The sequence below is a fragment of the Thamnophis elegans genome, chromosome 1 (assembly GCF_009769535.1).
Source record: "Thamnophis elegans isolate rThaEle1 chromosome 1, rThaEle1.pri, whole genome shotgun sequence".
NCBI classification, from domain to species: domain Eukaryota; kingdom Metazoa; phylum Chordata; class Lepidosauria; order Squamata; family Colubridae; genus Thamnophis; species Thamnophis elegans.
The window spans coordinates 114,532,259-114,559,532 of NC_045541.1; the positions used below are offsets into that span (position 1 = coordinate 114,532,259).

The following is a 27,274-nucleotide window of genomic DNA, read 5'->3' on the forward strand; positions in this document are numbered from 1 at the left end:
TTTAAATCTTAAGTAATGCTAAGGGCACCAAATGAAAGAACTATGTTCAAAGGAGGATTCCTTCTGTAAAACAAGGTGTACGTGGCAGAATAGTGAAGCAGCAAACTAGTTATGCACTGTTCGTCTATCTGAGGTGCATTGGGTGGGCAGTTCAGGAAAATTCCCAGAGTAAAAAAATGGGGGGGGGTTGTTTCTGCCAGGTACCAGGACAACAGAGGTAAACAAATAAATGAAGAAGAAAAAAGGTGAATGTACAAATAATTAAAAAAAAACACTTTGCATACCATGTCCTGATAAAAACTTCCATAACCTAGGACAGTGGTTCCCAAACTTGGCAACTTTAAGACTTGTGGACTTCAACTCCCAGAATTCTCTTTTGCCATAGAGCAGAGCTGGCTGGAGAACTATGGGAGTTGAAGTCCACAAGTCTTAAAGTTGCCAAGTTTGGGAACCACTGACCTAGGATGTATCATCAGGCAGCACACAGATTCATTGCCTAGTCAGCTTAAGGACTGAGGCATCCCTTCTTCCATCAACCAACATTTGAGCTCCTGACAAGGAAGCACCTTTATCAATGTAAATGAGGGGCTCTGAGCTTTCCATTAAAAAGGATAATCTTTGATTCCCCCCCCCCCACTTAGATCCAGGCAGTATTATAGACAAAAGTCTTAACCTGAAAACTACCAGGGGCCTACTTACAGTCTCCTCATTAGGATAAATAGCTAATTCTGTGCTTCACCTTGTTGGCCCTTAAACTACTAGCTGCTAGGCAAACTACTTGCACTTTGTTCGTGAAATCTTCTGAGAAAGAATTGTATTCATGCATCAGCCTGGCACCATATGGGAACAAAGTAGGTCACTGCAACCTCCAGAGAAGCACACCATTATGTCTCATAAACAAACACTATGGATTATAAAGACCCATTGCCAAAAGTAGCTAACAGAAAGGAAATCTGTCTTTGCATATTCTACCAATTTGCAATACAGGGAAATTAAGGGTAGGAATATTTATCTGAATAGCTGGAATCTAAAGTAATAGTGTGAAGTGCTCCTAAAAAACATAATATCTTCAATTTGATAATAGCAATGGAAAATGCAAAGATTTTACCTATTTATGGTAAAAGCTTTCATTAGATATTATACCTCTACATAGGGACATTTCAATGTTTACTTCTCAAACGAAAAAAATTAATAGAATGCATTTGAAATTGAAAATCGAATGACTAGGCAGAATAACTAGCTATAACACAGATACTGTATTTTCACCCATTTTTGTCTTCATGACATCTTCAACCAAGTTTGTCCTAGAAGAAAATTTCTTCAGGGCTCAGAAATTTATGATTGGTTTGCCACAGGCTTCCCACCCAGACAGGTTCACGTGCCACAAAGCATTCCGTTAATTGACAAGCTCACTAACCTTTTGAAAATGTGCAACCGAGCAAAAAAAAAGAAAAAGAGACAAGGATATAGATGCAAAAATGCAGAATGTCTGACTGGATAAAAAAAAAAACCACCTTAACATTTTGCATAAACACACGTACCTTTAAAGTGCTAATATAATGCCCTTTTGACCTTCTTTCTCTTAACACAAATAGTATTGTGATTGCATGACTTGTGAAACTGCTTAGCATATAAAACAGTGTAAATTCATACTTAAAATAAATGAATCTATGCCTCTGTGTCATCTCTTACTGGGAAATGGAAGTTTCAAATGTACATATCTTTTATGACAATGTTTATCAACCTCAGCAATTTTCGGATGTATGGACTTTGACTCTCAGAATTCTGGGAATTGAAGAGCACAGCTCTTAAAAGTTCTTGAGGTTGAGAAACACTGCTTTGTGATGACAATCTCACCTGTACCTACCTACCCCAGTAACTTTTTGAAACTGAAAGATTATCCAAACACTTAATGATTCCTCTTTTGAAAAAGCTTTATGATGTTGCATATAATACATCCTCTCCAACCTTTCTGAAACAGATTATACTGGTATATTTGAGGTAAAATATGTGAATAGTTTTCAGAATTGAGAAATTACAGTCTGAGAAATCTATTGCAGGCTTTGTATAACACAGCATGGAATGTAGTGTTGCATCCTGATTCAATCGGTTCAGTCAGACTTAAGCATGGTTGGCTGAATAAGCTACATCATTGTTCAGTTACAATGCTAAGCCATAAACCTATAAATATGTAGACCCAAATTTCCACAAATTTCAGCAACATGAACACTAGCAGAAGAATTCTCAGAATTGGAATTCAAATATCTAATTTGGAAAGCATCCAAATTAGGAAAAACTGCCATAAAGTAGGGTTTACAAACCATAATGACTAGTCTGACAGAATAGGCTATGGTGCATTAATAGGAAGAGCATTTATTGTTGGCTCCGGCTATAGAGCTGGCCAAGACTTATATACTGTTTCATAGTGCTTTACAGCACAGTCTGAGCAAATGTCAGCATATTGTCCCCAATAAACCAGATCCTCATTTTACCAACCTCGGAAAGATGGAAGGCTGAGCCAACTCATGGCTGTAGGCAGAGTTAGCATGCAGTACTGACTTCTAACCACTATGCCACTAGGGCTCTAATTGTGGTTTGTTTGGTTTCAGCATTCAACAGAAAGCATTATCCTTTTGAGCAAACTTGCAGTGTCACGTGATGTTTCTTGACATTTTTCCCCTTCACAGAGCTGGGGTGAGCATGGTCTGCGTGTGACGCATCCAGCCCACAGGCCACTAATTTGACACCCCTATTCTTGAGGAACAGAAATATACTATATATTCCCTTTATATAATATATATAAATAAATATGTAGTATAGCAGTGAATTAATATCTCTGGTCCTGTGATCATATTTCCTTTAGAAGGCATGCACCAGAAGTTAATTTCTAGCTTGTGTAGACTAAGTTTGCCTAACTTATTATAGACATATTTGTAACCATGCTACTTAAAGTCTTGATCCAAACACCTCCAGTATCAAAACACTATTGAATTGGCATGCACACATTATCTTTTCTGCAGATTTCCCCAATGTAATGTGCTCCAAATTTTATATTTCTCTGGGTCCACAAGCTATTGTAATTATCCTGTATAGTGTCAAAACTATATAAATTTTATAGTTAAATAAATAAGACTTAAGCTACACATTATGTAAACTACATTTAAAAAACAAGTTTACAAAATCTACTTTTAGTTTTCTTCTAAAATTCAGTGCTATCCAATGTGAGTCTGAGATAACTCATTTTTGCTTCTATGGCTAATTTCCATTTGACCAAATGACTCTTTAGCAGCTGTAGTTTTTCCATAGAAGATCATTGTGTCTTCTGAATTATATCAGGGTTTAATCCAGGTCAGGGTTCCAGACAGCTATTTTTCTTCAACATAAAAAAGCCAATTTAAAAAGTCCTTAAGTCTTCTTTTATACATCCTATACTTTGTAGAAACAATTTCAGTCTCCCTGAAAGTTGGGTTCGATAATATTAGGATTGCAACTTTCAAAAATTCAGATAACATGACCTTCCTAGAACTGGAAGTAGCAGAATTGGGAAATGCTTTGGGTTATGCAAGGCCAGGGATGTGAAACTTCTTATTCTCCTGTTGATGTTGGACTCCAACTCAATCAGACCCAGCCAATGATAAGTATAATTCCCAGAGAAGATGGATGATAGATTAGGCAGTGGAATCAAGTTGAAAGAGATTAAAAAGTAAAGGTTCTCCTCGCACATATGTGCTATTGTTCCCCACTCTAGGGGATGGTGCTCATCTCCATTTCAAAGCCGAAGAGCCAATGGTGTCTGAAGACATCTCCATGGTCATGTGGCCAGCATGATTAAACACCAAAGGCACACAGAACACTGTTACCTTCCCACCAAAGGTAGTTACTATTTTTTCTACTTGCATTTTACATGCTTTCGAACTGCTAGGTTGGTAGAAGCTGGGACAAGTAACAGGAGCTCATTCCATTACGTAGTGCTAGGGATTTGAACTGCCAAATTGCCGACCTTTCAATCGATAAGCTTAGCGTCTTAGCCTCTGAGCCACTGTGTCCAAGGAGAGAGGCAACTTAGAACTGAGGAGAAATTTCCTGACAGTTAGAACAATTAATCAGTGGAACAGCTTTCCTCCAGAAGTTGTGAATGCTCCAACACTGGAAGTCTTTAAGAAGATGTTGGATAGCCATTTGTCTGAAACGGTATAGGGTTTCCTGCCTAGGCAGGGGGTTGGACTAGAAGACCTTCAAGGTCCCTTCCAACTCTGCTATTGTATTGTATTGTTCCTTATTGAAATAGATTATTTAGACCAATAAGATCGATTTGCTGCTCAAAGACCAAAGGAATGGGTAACATGAGCAAAAGTCTGCTTTCAATCAGCTGTTTTTATATGTCCTGTTCTTTTTTGCTACAAAGTGAAAGCAATAGGGAAATTTTAAAAAATACTTTCATAAAAAGCATTTAAGCAACCAAGTAAGTAATAATTTATCAATTGGAAAAAAAACCAAAAATAATTAGAGAAGGAAGTTTTATTTGCAGACTGGAGGACAGCATTGTAAACAATGAGGACCTTCAAAAATTATATACAGCAATTGCAATTTCACAAATTTTTCTTTTTAAAAAAGGTGGACAAATAAATATTTACAGAAAAAGTGTACAGGATATGCCTTGGAAGTCAATTGTACGCCAACACAAAAGCTCTTCAATATGGATGTACATTTTTTTTAACCTAATGGAACATTTATATAAAATGGCAGAATAAATTGTAATTTATGGGTTGTAATTGATGTAATTTTAAGGAATCTTTTTCCTCTCCTATTAATCCTAACAGGAATTTCATTATTTTTAGTGTGCAATATCCTGGGACATTAACTTCTCATATTGTATTCCATGACTAGAATGTATATAGTGCTTCTTCTGGGCTAGTTTCTGCATTGCCCTAATATCCAGCATCCCTGAGAGACAACAGGATATGCAAAATTTATAGCACCACTGCCATGCAACTTTAATTTACTTAACTATGGATTCACATTCTTGGACTCTTGAAAAAGTCTTAAAAGAATTATACAGTGAGTGTGCAGCAGTGAACTAGGGATTGCTCCCAGAAATTCAGAGAATAGATGTCACATTTACACCCTAAAAGAATATATGACATTAAGTTTTTAATTTAATAGTCTAATGTGAGGAATGAGGGTCTATTATACCTGAATGTCTGTTATTGGCTAATAGGATTTGATGCATATATAAAAGGGAGTTGTGCATGCATAAAGTGATGACTGAGGTTTTAGAAATGCATATCATGTTTTTTTTTACCTGTATTTTATGGCAAACAGATTTTATCCAAGGATTACTGTATTTAACTACACACCAGATTAAACACTTCTATGCACACTTATTAAGGAATAAGTCACACTAAAACTCTGCAAAATCTGCTTCCAGGCAAGCACGCATACAATTCCTTTGCACCATCCAGTTCCAAGGTATTGCTGGTCCACGCACACAATGGATTATTTTACATCATCTGGCATAATTAATTTAGAGGGAAACTTTATCCAGATAATTCCTTCCAGGATCATTTATTGCTACATTATTTACATGCACCTCCAAGCAAAATGATTAGAATAATCCTATTCTCGTGTTACTTTTTAATAGGAAGTCTCCTGCAGAATTTCTGACACATACTTTATAAGCACCAATTGTCCATGGATCATACCTTGGTTCTAAAAAAACCTTTAGTAGAGAACAGCTATGGTCTGTGACTGCATCCAATTTTATAATTTCTAGAAAAAGAAAATTAATATTCTAAATGTCCCCAAATGTTCTTTCAAATGCTTCATATAATACTATTAGAGGTATAGGCTTTTCTCCAAATATACTATTCCAGTAATTAAATGTTGAGTTGTTCACATTTTGTTGATTTATTTCACAAGAAGCTGTTAGCATAAGGTGAAAATGTTACAGAAAACAGCATTTCTTTTCCTTAAAAACATCTAGCTTCAGTAGCATAATTGCTAATGTCTACATTTTTTTTATTCTATGATTTAAACACCTGCCCAGAAGTCAGCATTTGCTTTTCAAAATATTTTGTTTAGACTAGGGTTTTTGTCTAATTTAGTATAGCTAAGTAGAAAACATTAGCAGACATTCAAAAAATAATCCAGAATAATTTAAACTTACCACATCCACTTTGAAAAATGAAAACCCCAGCATGGTCTATGAATGGCATATTTAAAGTATAAGAGAGAGCAAAGTTTATCTTTATTTTCATAACTTTAAAAAATTATCCTGCAACTAAACAGCCTTTATCTTGCATTGAGCACTTTGCAAAAGCCCCACCTTCACAAAAAAAGCCTTTCAATGCTGAAGTAAAATCCATTTTAAACAAAAATACTGTGCAATGCCAGCACTACTTTTCTCTCTTAAATATTGAAATAAATAAAATAACTTGTTCTAGTTTATGTCAAGTTTTTTCTCCATTAGTTTGTTGTTTTCAGTCATTTCTGCTGCTGAACAGTTCCAGTTTGACCTGGACTTGGATATACACGCATACACACGCATACACAAACAAACTCGCACAACACTTTAAAGATATTTTTCTTTTTTTAAAAAAAATGTAAGTTTTTTTTTGTATTGCACAAGCTTAGGGAACCCCCAAAACTTCTCTGAGCAAGTGCCAGCAGGCATTCCACAGTCCAAACTCCCGTGTGGGAACAAGACACAGGTGAGACAGGATCAGGCAATGTGAGAAAGATCAGAGCATTTTGAACACTCTTAGTTGGTTGGTTTCTTCCATAGATTCCATGAAGGATTCAGATTCCAAGTAAGCACAGGGGTGTTATCTGTAGAAGAAAAGCAAAGAAAGAAAGAGAAAAGCTCAAAGATATTTCAAACAGCAAACAGACTTTCTTTTTTTTAAAAAAAAATAGCAATATCTGGTATAACAAGAAATCCCATCTTCAAGTTTGGATGAACCAAAAACACACTAAGTCTTGCTTTGGAAACATGCTTTGTGCCACTGCATCACTTCCCAGCTCTGGAATAATCGAGACAAAGTATATTCAGAATATAAACCTGTCATTACTGAGTAGGAGCTAGCTTCCAGAGGAAATCTATTTTTTTTAAAACGCTCAACCATCTTTTCCCTATGCTTTTAACTTTTGATCACTATTCTTCCAGACAAGTGGCTCCATTTATGTTATATGATTAAAAAGCTATGATTTAGTAACTGCATTTACTTCAAAGGTACAGGGGTGGGCTGCTTCGGGTTCATTCAGGTTCAGGAGAACCTGTAGTTAACGTTATGGCCGGTTCGGAGAACCTCCAAATCCTACCCCTGGCTGGCCCTGCCCACTACACCATGCCCCCCCACTATGCCCCTCCCATGAGTCTCCACCCAACCTGTTTTGGATGCGAGGTAAGTGCAGGGCCTGTGCGGAGGCTCGGTGAGGGGGGAAAACGAGCTTCCCGGAAGGCGTCCAGTGCCCAAGGGAGGTAGTTTTTGCCCTCCCAGAGGCTCAAGGAAAGCCTCCAGAGCCTGGGGAAGGCAAAAACGACTCCCCTTGCTGTGGTGCAGGAGGCCGACCCCTACCATGGCCATGCCCACCCATTAACCGAGGAGAGAACCCATTGCTGAAATGTTTGAAGCCCAGCCCTGCTTGCAAAGCAATAATAGTCAGGGGCCATGTCATTTTAGATTTTCAGTGCAAATACAATGAGCCTACATTAATAAGAGCACAATCATGGCAATATCATCTACGCATTGGTCCAGCCCTCAGTTGCAGAATCTCTCCCCAGTGTGTTATTTAATGTGCCCCTATTACTCTAAGCTAGTTATACAGATACATGAATTTAGCTAGTACATGTGTCACCATAACACTCAGGGTGAAGAAAGTCTGCTGGAATGCTGGCTTCTGCCAAACTTTTAAAAAGATATAAGTTCTCTCTACTATATATAACATCTCATCACCCTTCTAGAAGTATGGATGAAATCCAGGACTATATACTTCACTACAACAAAAGCTGACACTGTAAATTCATGATACAGTAGTTGAAAGCTAAGTAGAATTATGTGACAAGTCTAAGAATAGTAGACCATATAAGGGAATGATAGCTGCCTGCTTTTAATGCTGGAACTAAATGAAAATTTTCCGTTTATTCTTCACCTAAACTATCTGCTACGGGATTAAGTTGACATACCAATCCTTCAGCTTCTGAGCTGCTAAAAATAGCGACAGTGATAACTCTTTCAAAAGTCCACCACTATAATCACCAAAATCTTTAGAGCTTGATAAATTTTGTGAAGGATTTATTACACAAATGTTCAATACTATGCCTGAATCAAATTCAGAAGTTTTACAAATTAACTCACATTTCTGCTAAAAATCAGGCCAAACAACCTATAGTAGCAAAAGTAGTACTTAGACTTATATACCGCTTCACAGTGCTTTACAGCCCTCTCTAAGCGGTTTACAGAGTCAGCATATTGCCCCCAACAATCTGGGTTCTCATTTTACCCACCTCAGAAGGATGGAAGGCTGAGTTAACCTTGAGCTGATGAGATTCAATCTGCCAAATTGCAGGCAGCCAGCAGAAGTAGCCTGCACTCTAACCACTGCGCCACCTCCGCATACAAAGTTGCTTATTAGGAGTGCATTTGGTTTGTGCATTTTATTACTCAGTTTCTGATTTAATTTTTTTAAAGATGCATGGTGATAAGAAATCTGTGATTAAGTGATGAATCAGTAGTGCCTGTCAATAAAATATATAATATAGCTACATTTGATTCCATTATCTAACCATTCCATTCTTACTCCACTCTCTGGCAGCCAGCTTTTTATGCCATTTAAACATGTTCAGTTCTTAATGGTCTGTTGTGATTCTCTGTTGACTATATATAGACAATGAGACCATTCACTAATCACTGAGTTTTTGTATATTCTTATATATAAGCACTGTTAACGGTGTATTCTGCCCCTATCCTATGAGATATTCAGCTCTTCGGTTTGATTAATATTTTTCTTTTTCTATTAAGTACACACTTCCTTTTATTAAGGCCAGTACCATCATACTATTATCTTGGGAAAAGATCCTCCAAGTGTTCATATCATCTGGATGATATGAACATCCAGAGTCTGATTAAGACAAAATGGTGTTCTGCAATCAGATCATATTATTCAGATCTGTCAGTATGTGGCAGCTTTAAAATTAAGGGCCAGCTCTTTGAAGGCCATAGATATTGATTGAAAAGAAGAGTCCCTTGCTTAACATAATGAATATACCATAATAATTTAGTGAAGATGAATTTCATTGTTGCATATGGGAATAACCTTGGGAGCGGGTACCAAATGCTGCTTGGGGAAGCCCAGAGCTGCATAAGGGACAGAGAAAGAACTGAGAAAGGAGTCTCCCTAACTTCTCAGGCTGTAAAAAAGATGGCAGGAGATATGCACTACAATATAAAATCTTGCAAGATTCTGTTAATATAGCCCTATGGTAAAATAAAATTAGCTCATCTGGTCTGGTCTATTGGGAAGGCTGACAATTGTTTTGTATTTTATGTAGATAAAGGGTTATCATACAAATATGCCCCCTTTTTTCCCTGGTTATCAGGGTTATCATACAAATATGCCCCCTTTTTTCCCTGGCCATAATCCCGGGTTATCATACAAATATGCCCCCTTTTTTCCCTGGCCATAATCCATACAGATGAAAGAAAAAAATATCCCAAATTATGCAGATATTTTTGGAAGAGGTAGTGGAGGATTGAAGCAAATAATGATGAAAACTGGGGAGTAGTTGGTGCAGCATTCAAGAAGAACATAAAGATAATTCTTCTTAGCTATAATTTCTGGGAAGGAGTTGCTTATGTAAAAATCAATCAACATAGAAATAGTGTTCTGCAAGAGAAAAATCCAAAGCCAGAATTTGACTTGGGGCATATGTGAGAGTGCGCATGGCACCTATCAAGAATATATCAAAAGCAAAGGCATCTTTTGTTTATGCTTTACCACTTCAATTATAGGTTTATATGTACTAGCTAGTACTGAATTCATTGGGTATAAATACACCAAGCTACTTGTGGCCATAAGAAAATCTTTTCAAATATACCTGTACAATCATTAAAATTTGAAAAATCTACTGAAGAACAGCTATATTTTTGGGAAATGTATATGTCAATTACAAATTAACATACTGTGCAAAAGTCCAGGAATGTTTAATTATACAAACTGTTTTAAGTTTTAAGCCTAAAATTGGGGGGCTATAAATCTAAAGAAATGAAGTGATATTGAAATTCTAACGTTAAAAAAATAGAATTTTTACCTTCCTTCTGTACAATTCATAATGCGCTGTACAGAATTCTCTAAAACTTGTTAACCTGCGTTCCTTCACGTAAATCTTTATTTAAAAAGAGAGCTTTCATTTTAAACCTGATTTTGGTATTTTCATGACCAATGACAACATTAGACACAGAACAGAATGGTGTTTATCATACAGTTTACTGTATAATAGAACAGCCAGACTGTGGATGTTATAGAAACAAACCAAATTATACTTGGGACTAATTCAAATTTTGGACAACAAATTTTGTTTTTGTTTCCGACCATGACAATAATAAAAATAATTTTCCAGATTATAATTTGACAGCAGGCACAGAAGGCATTTATCACAGATGGTGTCCCTTGCACAGGCTTTGTGTATTAGCTATCTGATCTGCTTCAGGCATTATCAGGGATAATTTGCTCCATTTTTGAAACGATAGCCATAAATTGAAAAAATATCAAATTTGAGCAACTACTAACAGTGAACAATACTTACGGGTATTTACTGAGGGACGGAAGATTAAGAACGAAATAAATCAATATGCTACTATGTGTTTATCCTGCATAGAAGCTAGAGAGTATTATTTTTAGGTATTTTGGGATTACAGTAGGTAACATGAGATGATTTCAGATACTAGTTTTTATCAAATCTAGTTTGTAAACTTTATTAGGCAACATGATGCTCAAATTAGTATCTATCTGCTATTAGAGCTTGTGGTATATTAAAAGGTGTTCCTCGAAAAACTCATTGTTTTCAAACAACAACTCATTTCCTTATACTGGCCCTAAAACAGAGATTATATATGGGAAAAGGACAAATTATTATATCACCAACTTTGCTATCCTCCTGGGCAACTGTTCTGAAAGTCTGACAGTGGGAGAACAATTACTTTTACTTAATATTTACTGGATTGCCTATCATTTCAGAGGCTACTGCAACATTGTATTTTGCTTTCTTTGTAATTGTGGGGAATGGCACTAAAAACAGAGTATGTCTAATAATGGGTAGTGCCTAGATAGGCCAAGCCCATATTTCCAATACTTAGCACCAAGCTCCTAAATTCCAACTTCTTCACTCCCAGTAGTACTACTTTTAACTGATGGTAAAATCTATCCAAAAGGAGACAAGAGGACCTTGTTTTGCTCTGAAGATGAATAATAATTATATATTCCCATTGTTTCTTTTAAATAAAATTAGGTTACCTACCCATGGAAAGACAAATATGGTTAATTAACAAGGAAATAAGGAATTAAATTTATTATAGAAGTTCATTATTGAAAACTATGTGCCCCAAAAAACAATTTATGTTTTCTGTTGCTGTTAGCCTCCTCTTCTGGAACTACTGTTATCTGTAGCCAAGTAATTCTTGCAAAATGTTTTGACTGTTTGACAAAAATTCAGAAAACAAGAATATTATATTCTCTTTGGACTAACATATTAGTTGCTTTGCTGTTGAGATCTTGTGCATTTGGGCAGATCTGCTTTTTATAATTATAGGTCTAAATAAATTTATTATCTTCTATTTGCATCCTGAGTATGTTTTATATCAGCTACCTGTATTTTTCGAAGTATAAGACGCACCCTTTTCCCTCAAAAAAGAGGCTGAAAATCTGGGTGCGTCTTATACACTGAATACAGCATTTTTTGCCTTCTGAAACCCCACCCCTTCACCAAAATGGCCGTGCATAGCCTTTAGGAGGCTTTCAGAGTGCTCCTGGGGGCTGGGAAGGGCAGAAATGAATGAAAAACGGGCAATTTTTTTTGCTCAATTTTGCCCCCTCCAGCCCCCAGGAGCACTCTATAAGCCTCCTAAAGGCTATGCATGCCCTATTTTTGACAAAAAAAATGGGCCTGTTTTTGCAAAAAAAATCAGGCTGTTTTTGCACCCTTCCCCCCGGGCAGGAGCACTCTACAAGCCACCTTAAGACTATTCATGCTCTTTTTTTGGAAAAAAAAAAAAACCTGGGCCCTTTTTTGCGAAAAATGGGTGATTTGGGGGAGGTCTGCAGAATGCAAAAAATATTTTTTTTAATTTGCCTCTTCAAAATTTTAGTACGTCTTATACTCCAGTGTGCCTTATACTCTGAAAAATACGGTAAGTCTCACAGAATCTTTACATAAAAAGCTTTTGACTATAAAATGGCCATTTATTTCATTCATTAAAAAGGAAAAAAGTACAAAGAAAAACATTGACTTAGGTATAAGGAGATGCAGATTTAGGTTTATTTCTATTATATTATTAATTGTATATGGAGATGTAGTTCTGTGGGGAGACAGTACAATGCTAAGATGTTTTTAAGTTAAAAAAGAATAGAAAATGTATTGAGCAAGAAGTTTTTCTACTAATAATAGAATTTAAATTAAGCCACTGAAACTAAATGTGACGAAATTCAGGACTAATAAACAGAATTCTGCATTATCAAATAAGTTATGACATCATTTAGATGAGTTTAAAAGGAACTATGTATTCATAAAATTAACAAATATGAATTACTATTTCTGATAGCTCAATCAAAAGTACCTTATTTAAATACGAGGGCTATTATATTAATGTCCCATTTATGACATTCAGCATGTATCTGTTTGACTAATGTAAGACACAGACACTGTGTAATATAACATATATATATTAAATATATAAATAAATAATTTAAATTAAATAAGATATATAAATAAAATAAAGCAAGATACAGAATGCTGAATTCAATAGTATTCAGATTCCCCAGCTTTTCAAATGTATTTGTTATGTGATACGAGATGGAACAATTACTGATATCTCTACTTATACTTGCCTATCAAAACACATACACAAAGGCATAAATGTATATATAGACACATAGAAAACAGGACATAATTCAGTCAACTAAATTGCATTTTAATTTTAAATGTGTATCTTAACCACAGTTATGTATGAAATATTAATTAATGTAAAATATGATGAATTGCTGAACTAATAAACTAAGATACTATGAACAATAATTTTGCCTATCCATATAGTCCTTTATTAATCTCTTTACAAAATTTACAAAGTGGGAAGTCTCACATTAACCACCATTCTGTCTGAACCCAGAAACTGATTTTCAATTTTGGAATCCAAGTACTTAAAATTAAACAATATCCTGGATTGTTCTGAAGTTGATGGCCACCATTTCCTTATTTAAAAGCAATGGATAATTAAAATTAATTAGACACTTGCTGATTTGATTGGATGTATCACAAAGAGGTATCTCTTATCTCATTCATATCTTGGTTTATTTGTTTCTCTACCTTGAGTTTCACTAGCCACAGTGATTATTTGCAACAAATTCAAAGCACAAGCATTTCACGAAGAACAAAACATGCTTATTTTGCAACTTACCTTTTTAATCCTGCTGTTCAAGTTTATGTTGCTGGAATAGCAAATCAGTTTCGGTATTCTCTGCTGCCCTTTGAAAATTAGTGAGTATTGCTTTGGTTTATTTCAAGAAAAATATCAAAAATAAGACTAAATGGGTTTTTAATATTATTTTTAAAAAATAAAATAAGGAACATGAGGTATATTTTTCTTTTCTTTCCGTTCCTTTCAAGATTCACATTATTTATTTCATCCATAGAATTAATGGGTGTATTCCACAGATGTGCTCAGAAAGTCCTTTCTAAAATGGTGATGGAAAGAACAAGCAAAATAGATCCAAAAAAGCAGTGCCTGGTAAAATGATGCTAAACTTGGAAAGATGAAGACATTAAAATGAAGATGGCAGGAAATTTGTGTTTGTGATTTTGTCAATCATCCTTGTGTTTGGTATATTCTTAACGGTGAACATAGCAGTAGTACAAAAGGGGAATAGGAAAAAAAATCCAGTGTGCTACAATAAATGCAATCTTTTTGCAGTGCAAAATTCACACTTGCAAACATTTGGATTTCCTTTTCATTTTGAACTATTCATACTATCACTGTTTCTCTTTTTTTTTAACAATTAGATTATCGCATAGAATTCATGCTCTTTTTTTTTTTGCCTTAATCTCAAGTCTTTCTTCTAATAATATATAGAATATAGAAATAAATATTTAAAACACTATTTGAGATAGGTACCTGCTGGTGTCCAACCCTTCCGATTTTGTGTTGTACCTGTGTATAATATATATGTATATATCTATACCTATATATATATCTTAAAAGCTGATAAAATTAGCGCCCTTCTATTTAATTGTTTACTTATTACTTAAAAAAAGGATATCCACATTTCACATTTGCACTGTTAAGGAAATATTGAAAATAAATGTAAAAAAAAAAAAGATTTCAGAGGTTTTCTTTTTAAAAAAATTAGTTTGTTGTGCTTTCAGTGTATTCGCCCCAAAGTGAAAACAGGTGGCTCTAAAAAAAATGCAGTAACAACAGTAAGAGTTTAAAAGTAGCAGAAAGGGCAGAAAAGTCATTCATAGAGTTTGTGTGCTTTAGTTATTTTAGCAACTGCCTTTTTTCTTTGCAGAGTGGGAGCTGCTGCTCCAGTTTGAGACAGGCTCTTCCGAATCATCCTCATCAAAACCATGAAAAGTTGAGGTGTCGCTTTCCGAGGTGGAACCGAACAAGTCCTCCGTGGGAAATGCTGCAGCGGCTTCTTCCTTCCTGCTTTCTCTTCCCAAATGAGCTGACATGTATGATGAATATATCAGCACATGGGTTAAGTAACAGGCATCATGATTTATTTCATTATTTAACATTACTTTAATCATTATTAGAAATTTCAGATAAAAGAGTTACCTCAGTCGTAAATATATATGTATATATGCCTGTGCATACATGCACACACACACATATATTCAGGACAATAATGGAAAGCAATAAAAAAAACATGGATAGTAAGGAAATTATAAACCACAACTGATTTTTTTTTAAAAAAATAATATTTATACCACTCCAGATGCCCCATAATCTAAGGCAGCAAAAGGGTTAACCCTGCTTTCCTCTCCTTTGAAACACACAGAAAATATTTTTGTAATTATATGAGTAACTTTCTCTTGAGCCCAGAGTTTGTATTATGTATCCATTAAAAGTGCAGGGTACAATGATTGTCTTTCATTTGGTATCAACCACTTTATTTTAGGATAATAACCCATTTCATAAGTTTCCCATTTTTTTAAAAAAACACCTCACTGAGTTCTCTTTCTGCACCAGTTCTCTTAAGCGGTATGATTTCTTTGCAAATTAAAATAGAAAATATTTTAACAATAAATACATATTGCAATAAATGTCTTTGTAAAAATATCTTAAGTAAAAGTAAACATTTTAAAGCAGGAGGGAGAGAGAGCGTGGAAGACTTCTAATACAGTATATAATTTTTAATATATATCAGAAACATTATGTTACAGAATCCATTCCTTAAAGTGTGAAATATTTCCTTCCCCTATTCCTTGTTGATCAGTAGTTCTAATAAACATACAATATAACTTTATAGAGAGAAAATAAGTTTTGGTATAAGTGTGTGTATATACACATATACACACTCATATACATATATATGTTTATATATATATATACACACACACTAAACTCCAACATTAAAAAGCCATATATAAAATCAAACTGCTATGGCATATTTTGAAGATGGTTTACAAATATGAGAACAAGAAGATAAGAAAAACTTTTTTAATATAAAAGTAAGTATGAAAAGTAAAGTATGTTGGAAATTCTGCCTCTGGCTGGTAGTTCACAGAAAATGAATATGGTCAGAATTAATTATTGTCAATAAAAATATCCAGAGGGAAGCTATGCTTTCATGGTGTAGCAAATTAAAACACCTTGTAGTATTTTAAAGATAAAGTAACCCAAGCTTTCATGAACTTTCCTAAAATGAATGCATGTGTCACACAGATATATGGATATAGATATAAAGAAACAGAAGGAGGAGCCCTCCAAATATTGGAGTTAACCATTTGCATCTGCTTGGCTATTATTGTGTGCTAGAGTGCTAGATTAGATGGATCTTTACCCAGAACCAGGATGTCTCATTGCCAGATTTTTATGCAGGCGTATCACAAATTGAGGAATTGTAGCTCCTGCAATACCATTCTGTAAATATATACATGGATAAAATTGATGGTTGAGTCATTTGCAAGTTTTTGTCCTTAGGTTTCTGTGTCTGATAAGCAGCCTGTTTTTATATACCAATAGTTCTTTCAGATGAGGGAAATCCCACAATACTCAAGGACAGGCCTACTGTTCAAGGTCTAGGAGAACAAAGTAACATTGTTCAAGTAGGGCTTTACATAATTGATCATGTTTAAATGATGCTAATTGGAACAACTGATGTTTAGGCTTTTTTCTCCACTCTAGGATTAATTTGACATTATCTGTCTCCAATATTGTTGTGTTCTGTTAGTTTTTCCACCTGGGCTATGTGTACAGGGCGGGGCATAACCTTTTCCTAGGGGGTCACAGCAAGATCGACAGCAGTTTACAACTTCCGCGACACTTCATTTTAAAGCCCATAAAAAACTGAATTGAATGAGCTATTAAATGTTAAATTTGCTTTAAGAATGGCTGGAAAATTCGATTCGGAAGAACAAAGGATCATTGACAGAATAAAATGCATTGCCTTTCGAGAGGCTCGCGATGCTGGAGCGACGTTTATCAATCGAAAATGGATTGCAAACAAATTGAAACGTCATCCGGATTGGGTTACTGATAATTGGAACAAAACAGCCCAAGAATGTTTCACAAAATTTGGAGAAGGGCGTCCTCTGCAACTGTCCCAAGAAAGCAAAGCCATCATTGCAACTGGCAGTCGCAAACAACGAAAAGGAAACCGAAAAGTGGCCCAAGAAATCCTTCAAATTCGTGGAAAACGAGTTGATCAAAGGACAATCGGCCGATATCGAGAACGAGAAGGTTTGAAGCCATTCCACGTCATTTGCAAACCATTGAAAACTCAAACACACGTTCAAGATCGGCTTTGGTTGTGCGATTGGTTGTCTGAATGGACCGAGATTTTCTTCATTTGGCGCCATCTGACGAATTCTTCGTTTATCCCATTCGAAAACCGAATTTCCAGAACGATCGAATTTGGGCTAAAGACGTCGACGACATCGCCAAACATGAACGATATCGACAAATCGTTCGCAATCCGACTTGCATCGGGATTTTCATCATTTTCACAGCCAAGAAACTGCATTGGGTTTTGAAGGATAAAGGGGAATCCTGGGATGGCAGTTATTTCCGTGAGAAAATTTTATTGGAGAATGTCATTCCATTTCTCAGTGATCCAGACAATGTCTTGGTGGTTGGTGAGGCTGTCTTTCTTCATGACAAAGCTCCTTGCATGCGTGCAAATGCGACTCAGCAATTGTTAAAGGAAAACAATGTCGAATTTTGGGGCAATGACGTCTGGCCGGGAAATTCGCCAGATCTCAATCCGGCAGAGAACATTGGGGCCATAATTAAGGATGAAGTGGAAGCTCTGATGATTCAGGAGCAAGGTCAAAATCGATATTCGGTTGAAACTTTGAGAATGAATTTGGAAACTGTGTTGAAAAATCTGGAAAATCAAACGGAACTGTTTGAAGATTTGTTGTGTTCTTATCCACCTCGTTTGAATGCTGTTCGAAGGGCTAATGGTGGTCATACTGACTATTAAATCGTGTCAATAAACTCAGTTTTTGATGGGCTTTCGAATGGTGTATGAATTATTTGTGTTGTTATTACAAGTGTTGCTGTGACCCCCTAGGAAAAGGTTATGCCCCGCCCTGTAGTTTAAGGATGGCCCAATAGAAATCGGTAATTTGCTGAGAGTTTAATTAATTGCAGCAGGGTATAAATGCTGTTAAATAAGCAGATGAATAATATTGCAACCAAAATCCTGAAATCAGTGTAGCTAGAGAATGTATGATGTGATTTATTCTGGTGGAGAACAAGAAACATGTATATAAGGTGTATATATAAGGTCAGGGATAAAAGGTAAAGGTAAAAGTTTCCCCTGTCCAGTCATATTAGAGGCCATGGAACACATAGATAAATGCACTTTGTTGCATTTTGTGACTGAAAAATGCATTATGTAGCATGTTATAGTTATAGGTCCATATATGCATGTGTGACACATATACACAGTTTGCTTACCTACGATAAGTTTATTTATTGAATAATTTTATTCAATTTATTATGGTCACTCATCCCAAAAGACTGGGTGACTAAAGCTGCATTAATTTTAGGAAGATGATTCTTTAAAGTGCTACACAATTCTTTGTTGTCCCTTTAATAAGTATGAAGCTCTAGAAAAATAAAAAGCATTCCACTGTTGTCAATATATATTTAGTGAAGCAAGGGAAATGAATGAAGAATTTCTGATTTTTCAGAAATCAGAATTTTTCAAAAAATATTTTGGCATTGTTTTAACAATAGACTCAAGTTAACAATTTTTAGAAGGAGAAACAACAAACTGAATTTTATATTGTGTATATGCAGTGCATACACTTGGATATTATAATCCCCATCCATATACATATTTAAGACAAAAAATAGTTCCTATCATAAATAACATCTCTGGAAACTTAAAAAATAAAATAGGAAATAAATACCTTGCCACAGAAGGGCTACATGTATACTTTAAAAATGGGTTTTAAATTTAAGTCTTAAAGTAGTTTTTTAAAAATGATTTTTAAAACATATACGGTACATCACAGTCAATGCTTTTACAAACTTTCTTTGTTAAAATAATATTCAACTTATTCATAAATTAATAAGTTGGGATAAATTCTAATAAATAAATAAAAATATCCAAACACAACTTCTAAGAAATAAAAAATACTTATGATGGAGCAACTAATTTTTATAAAGCACACACTTATAAATACATACACAAGCATATATATTAAATGGAGAAAAAAACTCCCTAAAAGTTACATTCTAAAAAATAATACCAGTCAGTTGTCTTCAACCTTACCCCATAATATGAGGTGTGCTTGTTTGTGTGCATGTATGAGAAAGAGATAGACAAAGAGAGGCAGAGACAGAAAGAATGACCCATTGTATGGATCATAATCCAGGCTGTAGAAAATGTGAGTGGCACATTGTTGAATACCAAATGTAACATGTGAAGAGAAAAACTCTCCTTTAATCTTGTCTTCATCTAAATGAGAACAAATGTCTTTCTACAAGACTTTTTACTTTTGTGTTTGTCCATTAGTTTTAAAATATGCATTCAATCGTATATTGTAAAACATAATCCACTCAACAATCCCTTAATCTTATCTCTATAAATATCAAGATATGAAAAGAGTGTTGTTGTTGCTTAATGCTCACAGATAGCTGCAATAACATATCACCTACCAGAACGCCCACAGTCCGAACATGAAACAAGCTCTTCTGGTCGTCCACTTTTTTTATTCATATTAGATCCTCCAAGGCAGAAATCACAGTAGTTATTGGAAATGATGGCCCCATCTGGTCCTTTTTGGGCTGTAGGTAGAAGTATATTATTTTAAATTGAGAGAAATTCCATGTGTATCTTTTATTCTTATTAGCTTAGTTGTATTTGGACACCACATTTATGAACTGAAAATTTGAACTGGTCAAAGCCAACGGATCAAAGTTGGGTTTTGATCCTTTGACTCTCTAAAAGAAATTAAAGCAGTTGGATTCCAGTTCGGTTTTAAAATGCAATACAACTCAAAAGCAGTAATAAATGTGACAAAAACTATTGTTATACAATAGTGAGCCATAATGTGTTTTATCTTTGGCTTAGTATGCTATATGAACTCATTTGCCATGGCTCATGAGTACCATTTCTTTCTTGTGATGGGTTCTAAGCTAGAAAAAAGTAAATAAATTACATTATTTAGCATGAAAGTTTACCACACTTGAATCCAAAACAATCTGGTTTTCCCCAAAGCCTTGAAGACAGCATTGCTTCAAAAGATGTAATTTTTAATGTGACTGAGGAAGAAAATTATTAAATATCTACAGAATACATACAAATGGAATACATAACATCACATTAATGTTATTTAATGTTATTAAATAATTATTTAATAATATGTTAAATTACATCAAATTTCATCTTTTGTCCTGGACTAATTCACTTCTTTTTCCTAAATCCATTCCATGGCCCTGAAAAGATCAGCATGGTTCTCAGCCTGTAAGCAATTGTAACTCTTACTTTAGTATTATTATATGAATGAAGAGTAACCTAAGTTCAACCAGCTTAGTAGGAATCCAATCCAATTTCTTTTTGGTCAGAAGTTAGGAATAGTAAACAGCCATCATTCTTTCCTCACCAGTATGGCCCTGTATCTTCACGGCAACATCTAGGAGGGAGATGGAAAGCATAGCAGCTCAATCCCCATTCTTTGCCACTATCACAAGTTTTCTGACCATCAACTATGTTGGATGCTATGGAGCCAAAGATTATTGGCTCTGGTAAACTGTATCACATTATTATTTTCACATATATTTTCAAAGATAAGGAACAAACTAATCTATATACCCGTAGCTCCTATGAATTGTTACTCAAAAATCAACTGTGGTTGTTTGTTTTATTCTTTTAATTTAAAAAGAAGCTTTGGACTACCATCCTCACTTTTTTTAAATGAGGCCTTCTAGAAATGTTCAGAATGAAAGGCAAGAGTTTCTGCTAAGTCCTCGTGCCTACGATCACGGGTGTCAATCAAGCAACATGCGAGTGTTTATTGGTTCCGACGCAGCTGCAGTTTGGTGGGAGCATAGCAGGCTTCCTATTGGTTACTGATCTGACAGCTCACATATAAAAGAGCTGTCAGGCTACAAGTGTTCGTTCGTTGTTCAGTTTGCATTAATAAAGGTTCTTGCATCCATTCTTTCAGAATGGATGCCTTTCCCTCAGAGCATAGGCTTTAGCACTGGTGATGAAGGTGGGATCCTGAGAGGAAATCAATTGATTTCTCAAAGTAATAGCCACTTACAATGTTCCTCACAATGATGGCAATACCGAATTCATGCCAGAGAGGGAATCTTGGGAAGCGTTCATTCAGCGCTTCGAATGCTTCCTTATTGCCTATGATTTTACTGAGATATCCACAGAGAGGAAGAGAGGATATTCCCTAAGTTTATGTGGGCTGGAGATGTTCTCCATGGCCCGAGCTTTGGCGGCTCCAGCATTAGTTCATGCTGGTTTTCACCTTGGGATATCCTGCTTGCCAAGTTAAAGGGGCATTATGCACTGGCTCCAACCCATTTCACCTGCCGTTTTGTTTTCTGCCAATGCATACAGAAGGAGACAGAAACTGATGATTCCAGTCATCTGGAAAGGGCAGAGTCTCCAGGAGGCCTAGACAAACATATGCCATCAGCAGAGGAGGAGTCTGGACAACCTCCTTCCCCGGCAGCCAAACAAGAACTGAGGTGCTCGGGGAGGAGCCACCAGAAGCCCGCCTACCTAAAGGACTACATCTGCGCAATTCAGGGAAAGGAGTGCTAAGTCCTTGCACCTACGACCGCAGGTGTCAATCAACCAAGGTGCAAGTGCTTATTGGTTCCGATGCGGCTGCAGTCTAGCGGGAGCGTAGCAGGCTTCCTATTTGATACTGATCTGATAGCTCATATATAAAAGAGCTGTCAGGCTACAAGTGTTCGTTGGTTGTTCAGTTCGCGTTAATAAAGGTTGTTACATCCATTCCGTCTCTGTGCCTTTTCTTCAGAGCATGCGCTTTAGCAGTTTCTTTTTTGGTTTGCCTTCTTCCTTCCCTTTCTGTTATCATCTTCATTACCAACACCAACACCACTGTCACCACCACCACCACCACCATTTTAGCCATTTTCTATCTCCTGCAAGATGAAGGCCTCTTCTGCATGTTTCCAACCAACACCACCAACACCATTTTAGCCATTTTCTATCTGCAAGATGAAAGCCTCTTCTGCATGTTTCCAACCAACACAGTCCTGAGCTTTCTTTTGCCAATACTTGCTGATGTATTGCAATCTTGTTTTTGGTCTCTTTCATGAACACTTTTTATCAAATGGGATCCCTTCTATGACTGCCTTTCCCCACCTGCCATCAGTTCTTCTTCCTATGTGACCAGCCCATTTCCATTTCTATTCATTTACTCTCTTGATGGTATCGTATACTTTTGTCTCTTTTCTAATCCATTCTGTTTCCATGCCAGACAATAAATGTCAAACTGCCTCTGGGCTGTGCTAATCCCTGAAGATGTCCTTCACCTTTACCTTTACTTTAAAATAGATTTTCTTAAGGGTGGGTTTTGGAGTGGAGTAGGGCTACAGGAATACACACACACACACACACACACACACACACACAAAACAAACACACACACCCTCTAGCATTGAGCATCATAACTCTCTTTTGAATTTAATGCTCTGGGTATCATTTCACCAGAAAACCAGAAAAACTCCCATCAATGACATGAAGAAACTATATACTAGAACTTGCAAAATAAAGACAGGGAAGCATTTTACACTCTAATGGCATCCATAATGTGAAATCTGTTATCTGCTTCTGGTGCGACTCATCTACCTGCCAGCAGAGCCTTTTCTGTTGGCACGAAGACCAAACGGCACACAACACAATGGGTAATAGGGTTGGGGTGTTTTCTTTGCAAAAAGGAAAACAAAAAGCTTTTGTTTGATGGCTTAAGCTGTGCAGAAACCCGGTTTTGAACAGTTCCAATCTGTGGGCAGGATTTGGCTTCCCCATTTTCATATCTTTCCAGCCTTCATCCCTCGGAGGGACGGCTGACATACAATCTGAACCTACAGGGTAAATGGCATTGAGTTTCCCCTCGTGTGCCTTTTTCCCCCCTACTGCTGACAGCGCTCATCTCTCCGCAGGCTGACATGTTTCCATGACAACCAAAATTCCAGGCTTTGGCTGCCTCTGATCTTGCCACCTGTTATTACTCCATTTCTCAAGTGTAAAGAACTGATTTGTGACCTTTTCCCCCCTCCTCCTCCTCCCTCTCTCCCCCCCCTCTCTTTTCAAAAGGCATAGATGGGTTTGAGAAATTAAAACTACCACCATCGCCACATCAAATAAACAGGAAGAGGAGAACAACACCGGCAGCTGAGAGCAGGCACGTTCCTGGAAGCGCCATGTGCATAGAGAAGAAGCAATTGAATCCCTGTTGGAGATGAGTCCACTTCCGGCTGGCTTTCTCCCAACGTTTAATGAGAAATGAAGAAAGTCATTGGGGTGGGATTCAAAGAGAATGGCTCCCTGCACAGACTGCACATTGTTTTGCCCAGGACAGAGGTGGGGACGGAAGCAAAATACAGCAGGCAGCATAAATCTCCCAGAGTGCTAAAGGACAAGCCAGATGGAGCTTACGTTAAAAAAAAACCAAGTTCAAACATTTCCTCTTTTATTCAAAAGGATTTTTGTACTGTCCTCTGCTCCCACTGTTGCATTTCTCTACTCCTGTTTCTTAGCCTTTTTGATAGCCTGACTTTGTATGTGATAGGAAAATGCTAATATCACTACCACCTCAACCAAGATGCCTTATCATTGCTCTAAAGCCAGGTATTTGTCTGTCACTACAGAGGAAAGCGTTTCTCTGCCCTGCTAATGCAGAAAAAAATATATACTTTCCATTTATGGAACAAATTGGAAACTACACCGCTCTGGGTATTGTGAGGGGAAGGGGATACACAGTAACATGAATTGCAATTTGAACTGCAGGGAGAAGATAGTTGCAACGTTCCTTTCTTTCTAAAGAGAAAAAGAATTCTATGCCAGTTTAAAAAAGCTGGAATATCAGGGGAAATATTCCAGATCAACTCACCATTCTGTTCAAAAGTTATTCAATGATTTGCATTTGTTTCTAAACAAGGGCTTCAAACCACAGGGTAGTGCAAATGTAGCACCTGTTTCTAACTCTTTGAAGCGGTTGTGTCATCACTATGCCACACTGAGAAAACATGAAGCTGGTTAGACAGTTGCTAAATTTTATTTATTTGTTTACTTACTCATCTCACTTATATACGACCTAATTAACTAAGGACCTATGGCATTTTACAAGAAAAATCAGCAATGGATAAATTAATTTGCAACCCCTTGAGCATTCCCCCAAGCATCTTTCTGGAACCAGGTCTAAACCTTTATACATCCCGAAGTTCTTCTGTTTATAGTGAATTTTAGTACATGCCTCATCAGTGCTGCCAATAGGTCAGCAGGGCTCAACCCTAGTAGAAGCATTGAGTGTAATCTTCAGAACCTGAACTATAGCCTGAATTTTAAATAATGACAGAGGAGGGAATTTTCTAAGAATATGTAAACTATATTTATTTGTGTTAATGTGGACTAAATTTAAATGTAATTCAATGTAGTTTTTGTCCTGGCCCTACCTTCCTTTGGAATATTATTAAAGGCAGGAATGCTTGTCAGCTCTGTGCTGGATAATTATTTAAGAATATTAAGTACAATTTATAAAGATAAAAATTTAAAAACTAAAATAATAAATGAGCTCCTGCAATGAAATGCATGTGTTGTCAGCCAGCCATCTATATAATACTAAAGAAAACAAAGAAGGAAACAGTGCAGGCAACTGTGAGGTACAATCTCAGTCTTTTAAAGCTCTGGCCACCCCCATGCCATTCAAATATTGAACTTAGGCCTCTTTGCCACTAACTTGAGCACTTATTACTTTCTAGCTAGTATACTAGTTGTGGATAATTGGAGTAGCAGTCTAACTTGTTGGGTAGTACTAAGTTGAGAAATATTGCTGTTCATCTGACAATACTAGACTAAATTAACATAACAATCTAAATCTCAAAATTGTTCTACAGGTTCTATTACAAAATCTCATCCTGTTCTGATAGTATTAGGAACATTTGGTTTAAAAAAGTATTAAAATGGTATGAGATGATAGTTTCATATGTCATTAAGAGTCACTTTAATCTAGTGGCTTAAGCACCAGGCTAGAAATCAAGAGATGGTGAGTTCTAATCCCATTTTAAAACTTGAAAGCTAGGTGGGTGACTTTGGTCTGTCACTCTCTCTCAGCCCAAAATGACAGTTCAAGGACAAGGCTGATGGAGAAAGAGGAGGAGGAGGAGGAGGAGGCGAATAGTTGTTCCTGACAACAACAGAAAAAATTGTGAGGGGAAAGAAAAAGAAGAGAGCCAAACAGTGCAACAAATCAGGAAAAGAAAATACTTGTTGTGGGTTCAAAAATAGGGCAGTTTTACAATTCCAGGTGCATGAACTGAAAAAGATTATGTTTCCCCTGTAGACAAAATATTAGTATCTATTCTACCATATCAAAACTCTGTTATCTCATTCTTCTGTCTGTGCTTAAAATACATTTTGAATCATTGGGAGGAAAGAGGTAGAAGATATTTGAAAAGGAGAAGATTTCAGAAGAGTGCATTCTTCTACTATGACCCAATAATATGGTAAAGATTATGAATTAAGGATTGCTGAAAATGCAAATGACTCGGAAATAATGAAAGTCAGGGAGCATAGTGAATATTAAGAAGACTAAACTAATGATAATAGATATGGTTGCTAGCTTGAAATTATTATAGTAATGGGTTGACTATAAGCAATAAAGAAACCAACAGTCAAGAAATATGTCACAGACATATTGGCTATACTTGGTAGAATAACCATTGAGGCCTTTTGTAAAGGCTGTGAGAATAACCTTGGGAGACAAAAGACAACAATCAGGCAAAAGATATCTCAGCCCATAGAAGGAATGGAAGCTGGGGGGGGTGGGGGGGTTGTCTCAGCAGGGACTTTCCCTAGTTCTCTTAAAGGAGGCAAGGGAAGGGAGAAATTCTTTCAGGCTGACAAAATTGATGCCAGCCCTTTGAGGTAGACTAGACAAGAAACCAAAACCACAAATACTAATACTACCTTAATTGTAAGATTGCAATAACAGAATCTTGTCCATTGAACAATTGGGCAGAAAAGTTGCTTATGTTCTCAAGTATCCTTATGAAAGACATTAATGCCAATGTGGAAAGTAGCTGTGTGGTCTCAATTATCTGTATGATTAAAATATGCATATGGACTGTAATTTTGCAACTCTCCCACAAAAATGGTTTTCATATACAATGGAGACAACAGGAACCAGACATTAAAATATCTAATTTCTGATTTGGTTGTAAATCAATATTTATATTAAACTTTGCACCTTTAAAAGGATGTGTTTTGCAGATGAAGTATCAATATTTGTATACAGAAACTGAGATTAAGGTAAGGTTTTACAATGCAACTAAGCACATTCATTAAAACTACAAGAGTGCTCTATGCTTATACAATTGTTTGGAATTTGAAAAGGATGTGCATAAGTAATGGTTGGAGTCTATAATACCTCACCTTCTATCTTCTAGATGGAATTTGAACTTGGGCAAGAGGATTGCATTATTTCTGTTCACAAACATGCGCCAATAAAGAGACAATTGTATTTAATGATTGTTGCCATTATTAGAAAACACCATGCATTAGAATGTCTAGCACGGGGGTGTAAAATTGGTGGCCTGCGGGCTAGATGTGTCACATGCCGGCCACGCCCACCCCAGCTCTGCAAATGGGAAAAACGTCATGAAACATCACATGAAGGCAACGTGACATCATGTGTTTGACACCCATGGTATAGCAAATAAGATATTCACTCAAAAACCATCTCTCAGGCTCACTGATCTAGCTCTATATAGCAATGCATAAAGACACACATTTAGTTCATGTAATTTCTGCAAGCACATTGCTAGTCTGTACATTTCCTCAGACACACACACAAACACACACACATACAATATGTCTGGGTCTCTCTATGTATTTGTGTGTGAAAGAGAGTGTATGTGTGTATGTGTGCATGTATGTATATACATACATATACAAAACAGTGGTGGGTTCCAGATCCCGTTCCAACCGGTTGGGTTGCAACGAGTCCGGCATCGTCCACATGGATGTGCACAGCGCCCAAGTGAGCAACACACGCATATATTTTACTGCTTCCACGAGCTTCCACAATGCTCCAGCTGCTCAGTGGAGCATC

The 27,274-nt window shown here is 36.4% G+C and overlaps 1 protein-coding gene across 4 annotated transcripts in view; it reads right to left on the minus strand.

The window, feature by feature from the left end:
* DPF3 (double PHD fingers 3) overlaps positions 1 to 27,274 on the minus strand; it is a 228,601-nt gene that overhangs the window by 13,566 nt on the left and 187,761 nt on the right. For 2 of the 4 annotated variants that reach the window (XM_032228422.1, XM_032228411.1), the window contains exon 8: positions 19,611 to 19,739. In XM_032228422.1, the coding sequence (XP_032084313.1) occupies positions 19,611 to 19,739 (129 nt within the window). Of the gene's footprint in view, positions 1 to 4,813; positions 6,829 to 13,667; positions 14,938 to 19,610; positions 19,740 to 27,274 lie in introns of those variants that run through there. The other 2 variants (XR_004256302.1, XM_032228431.1) reach the window with 2 other exon arrangements.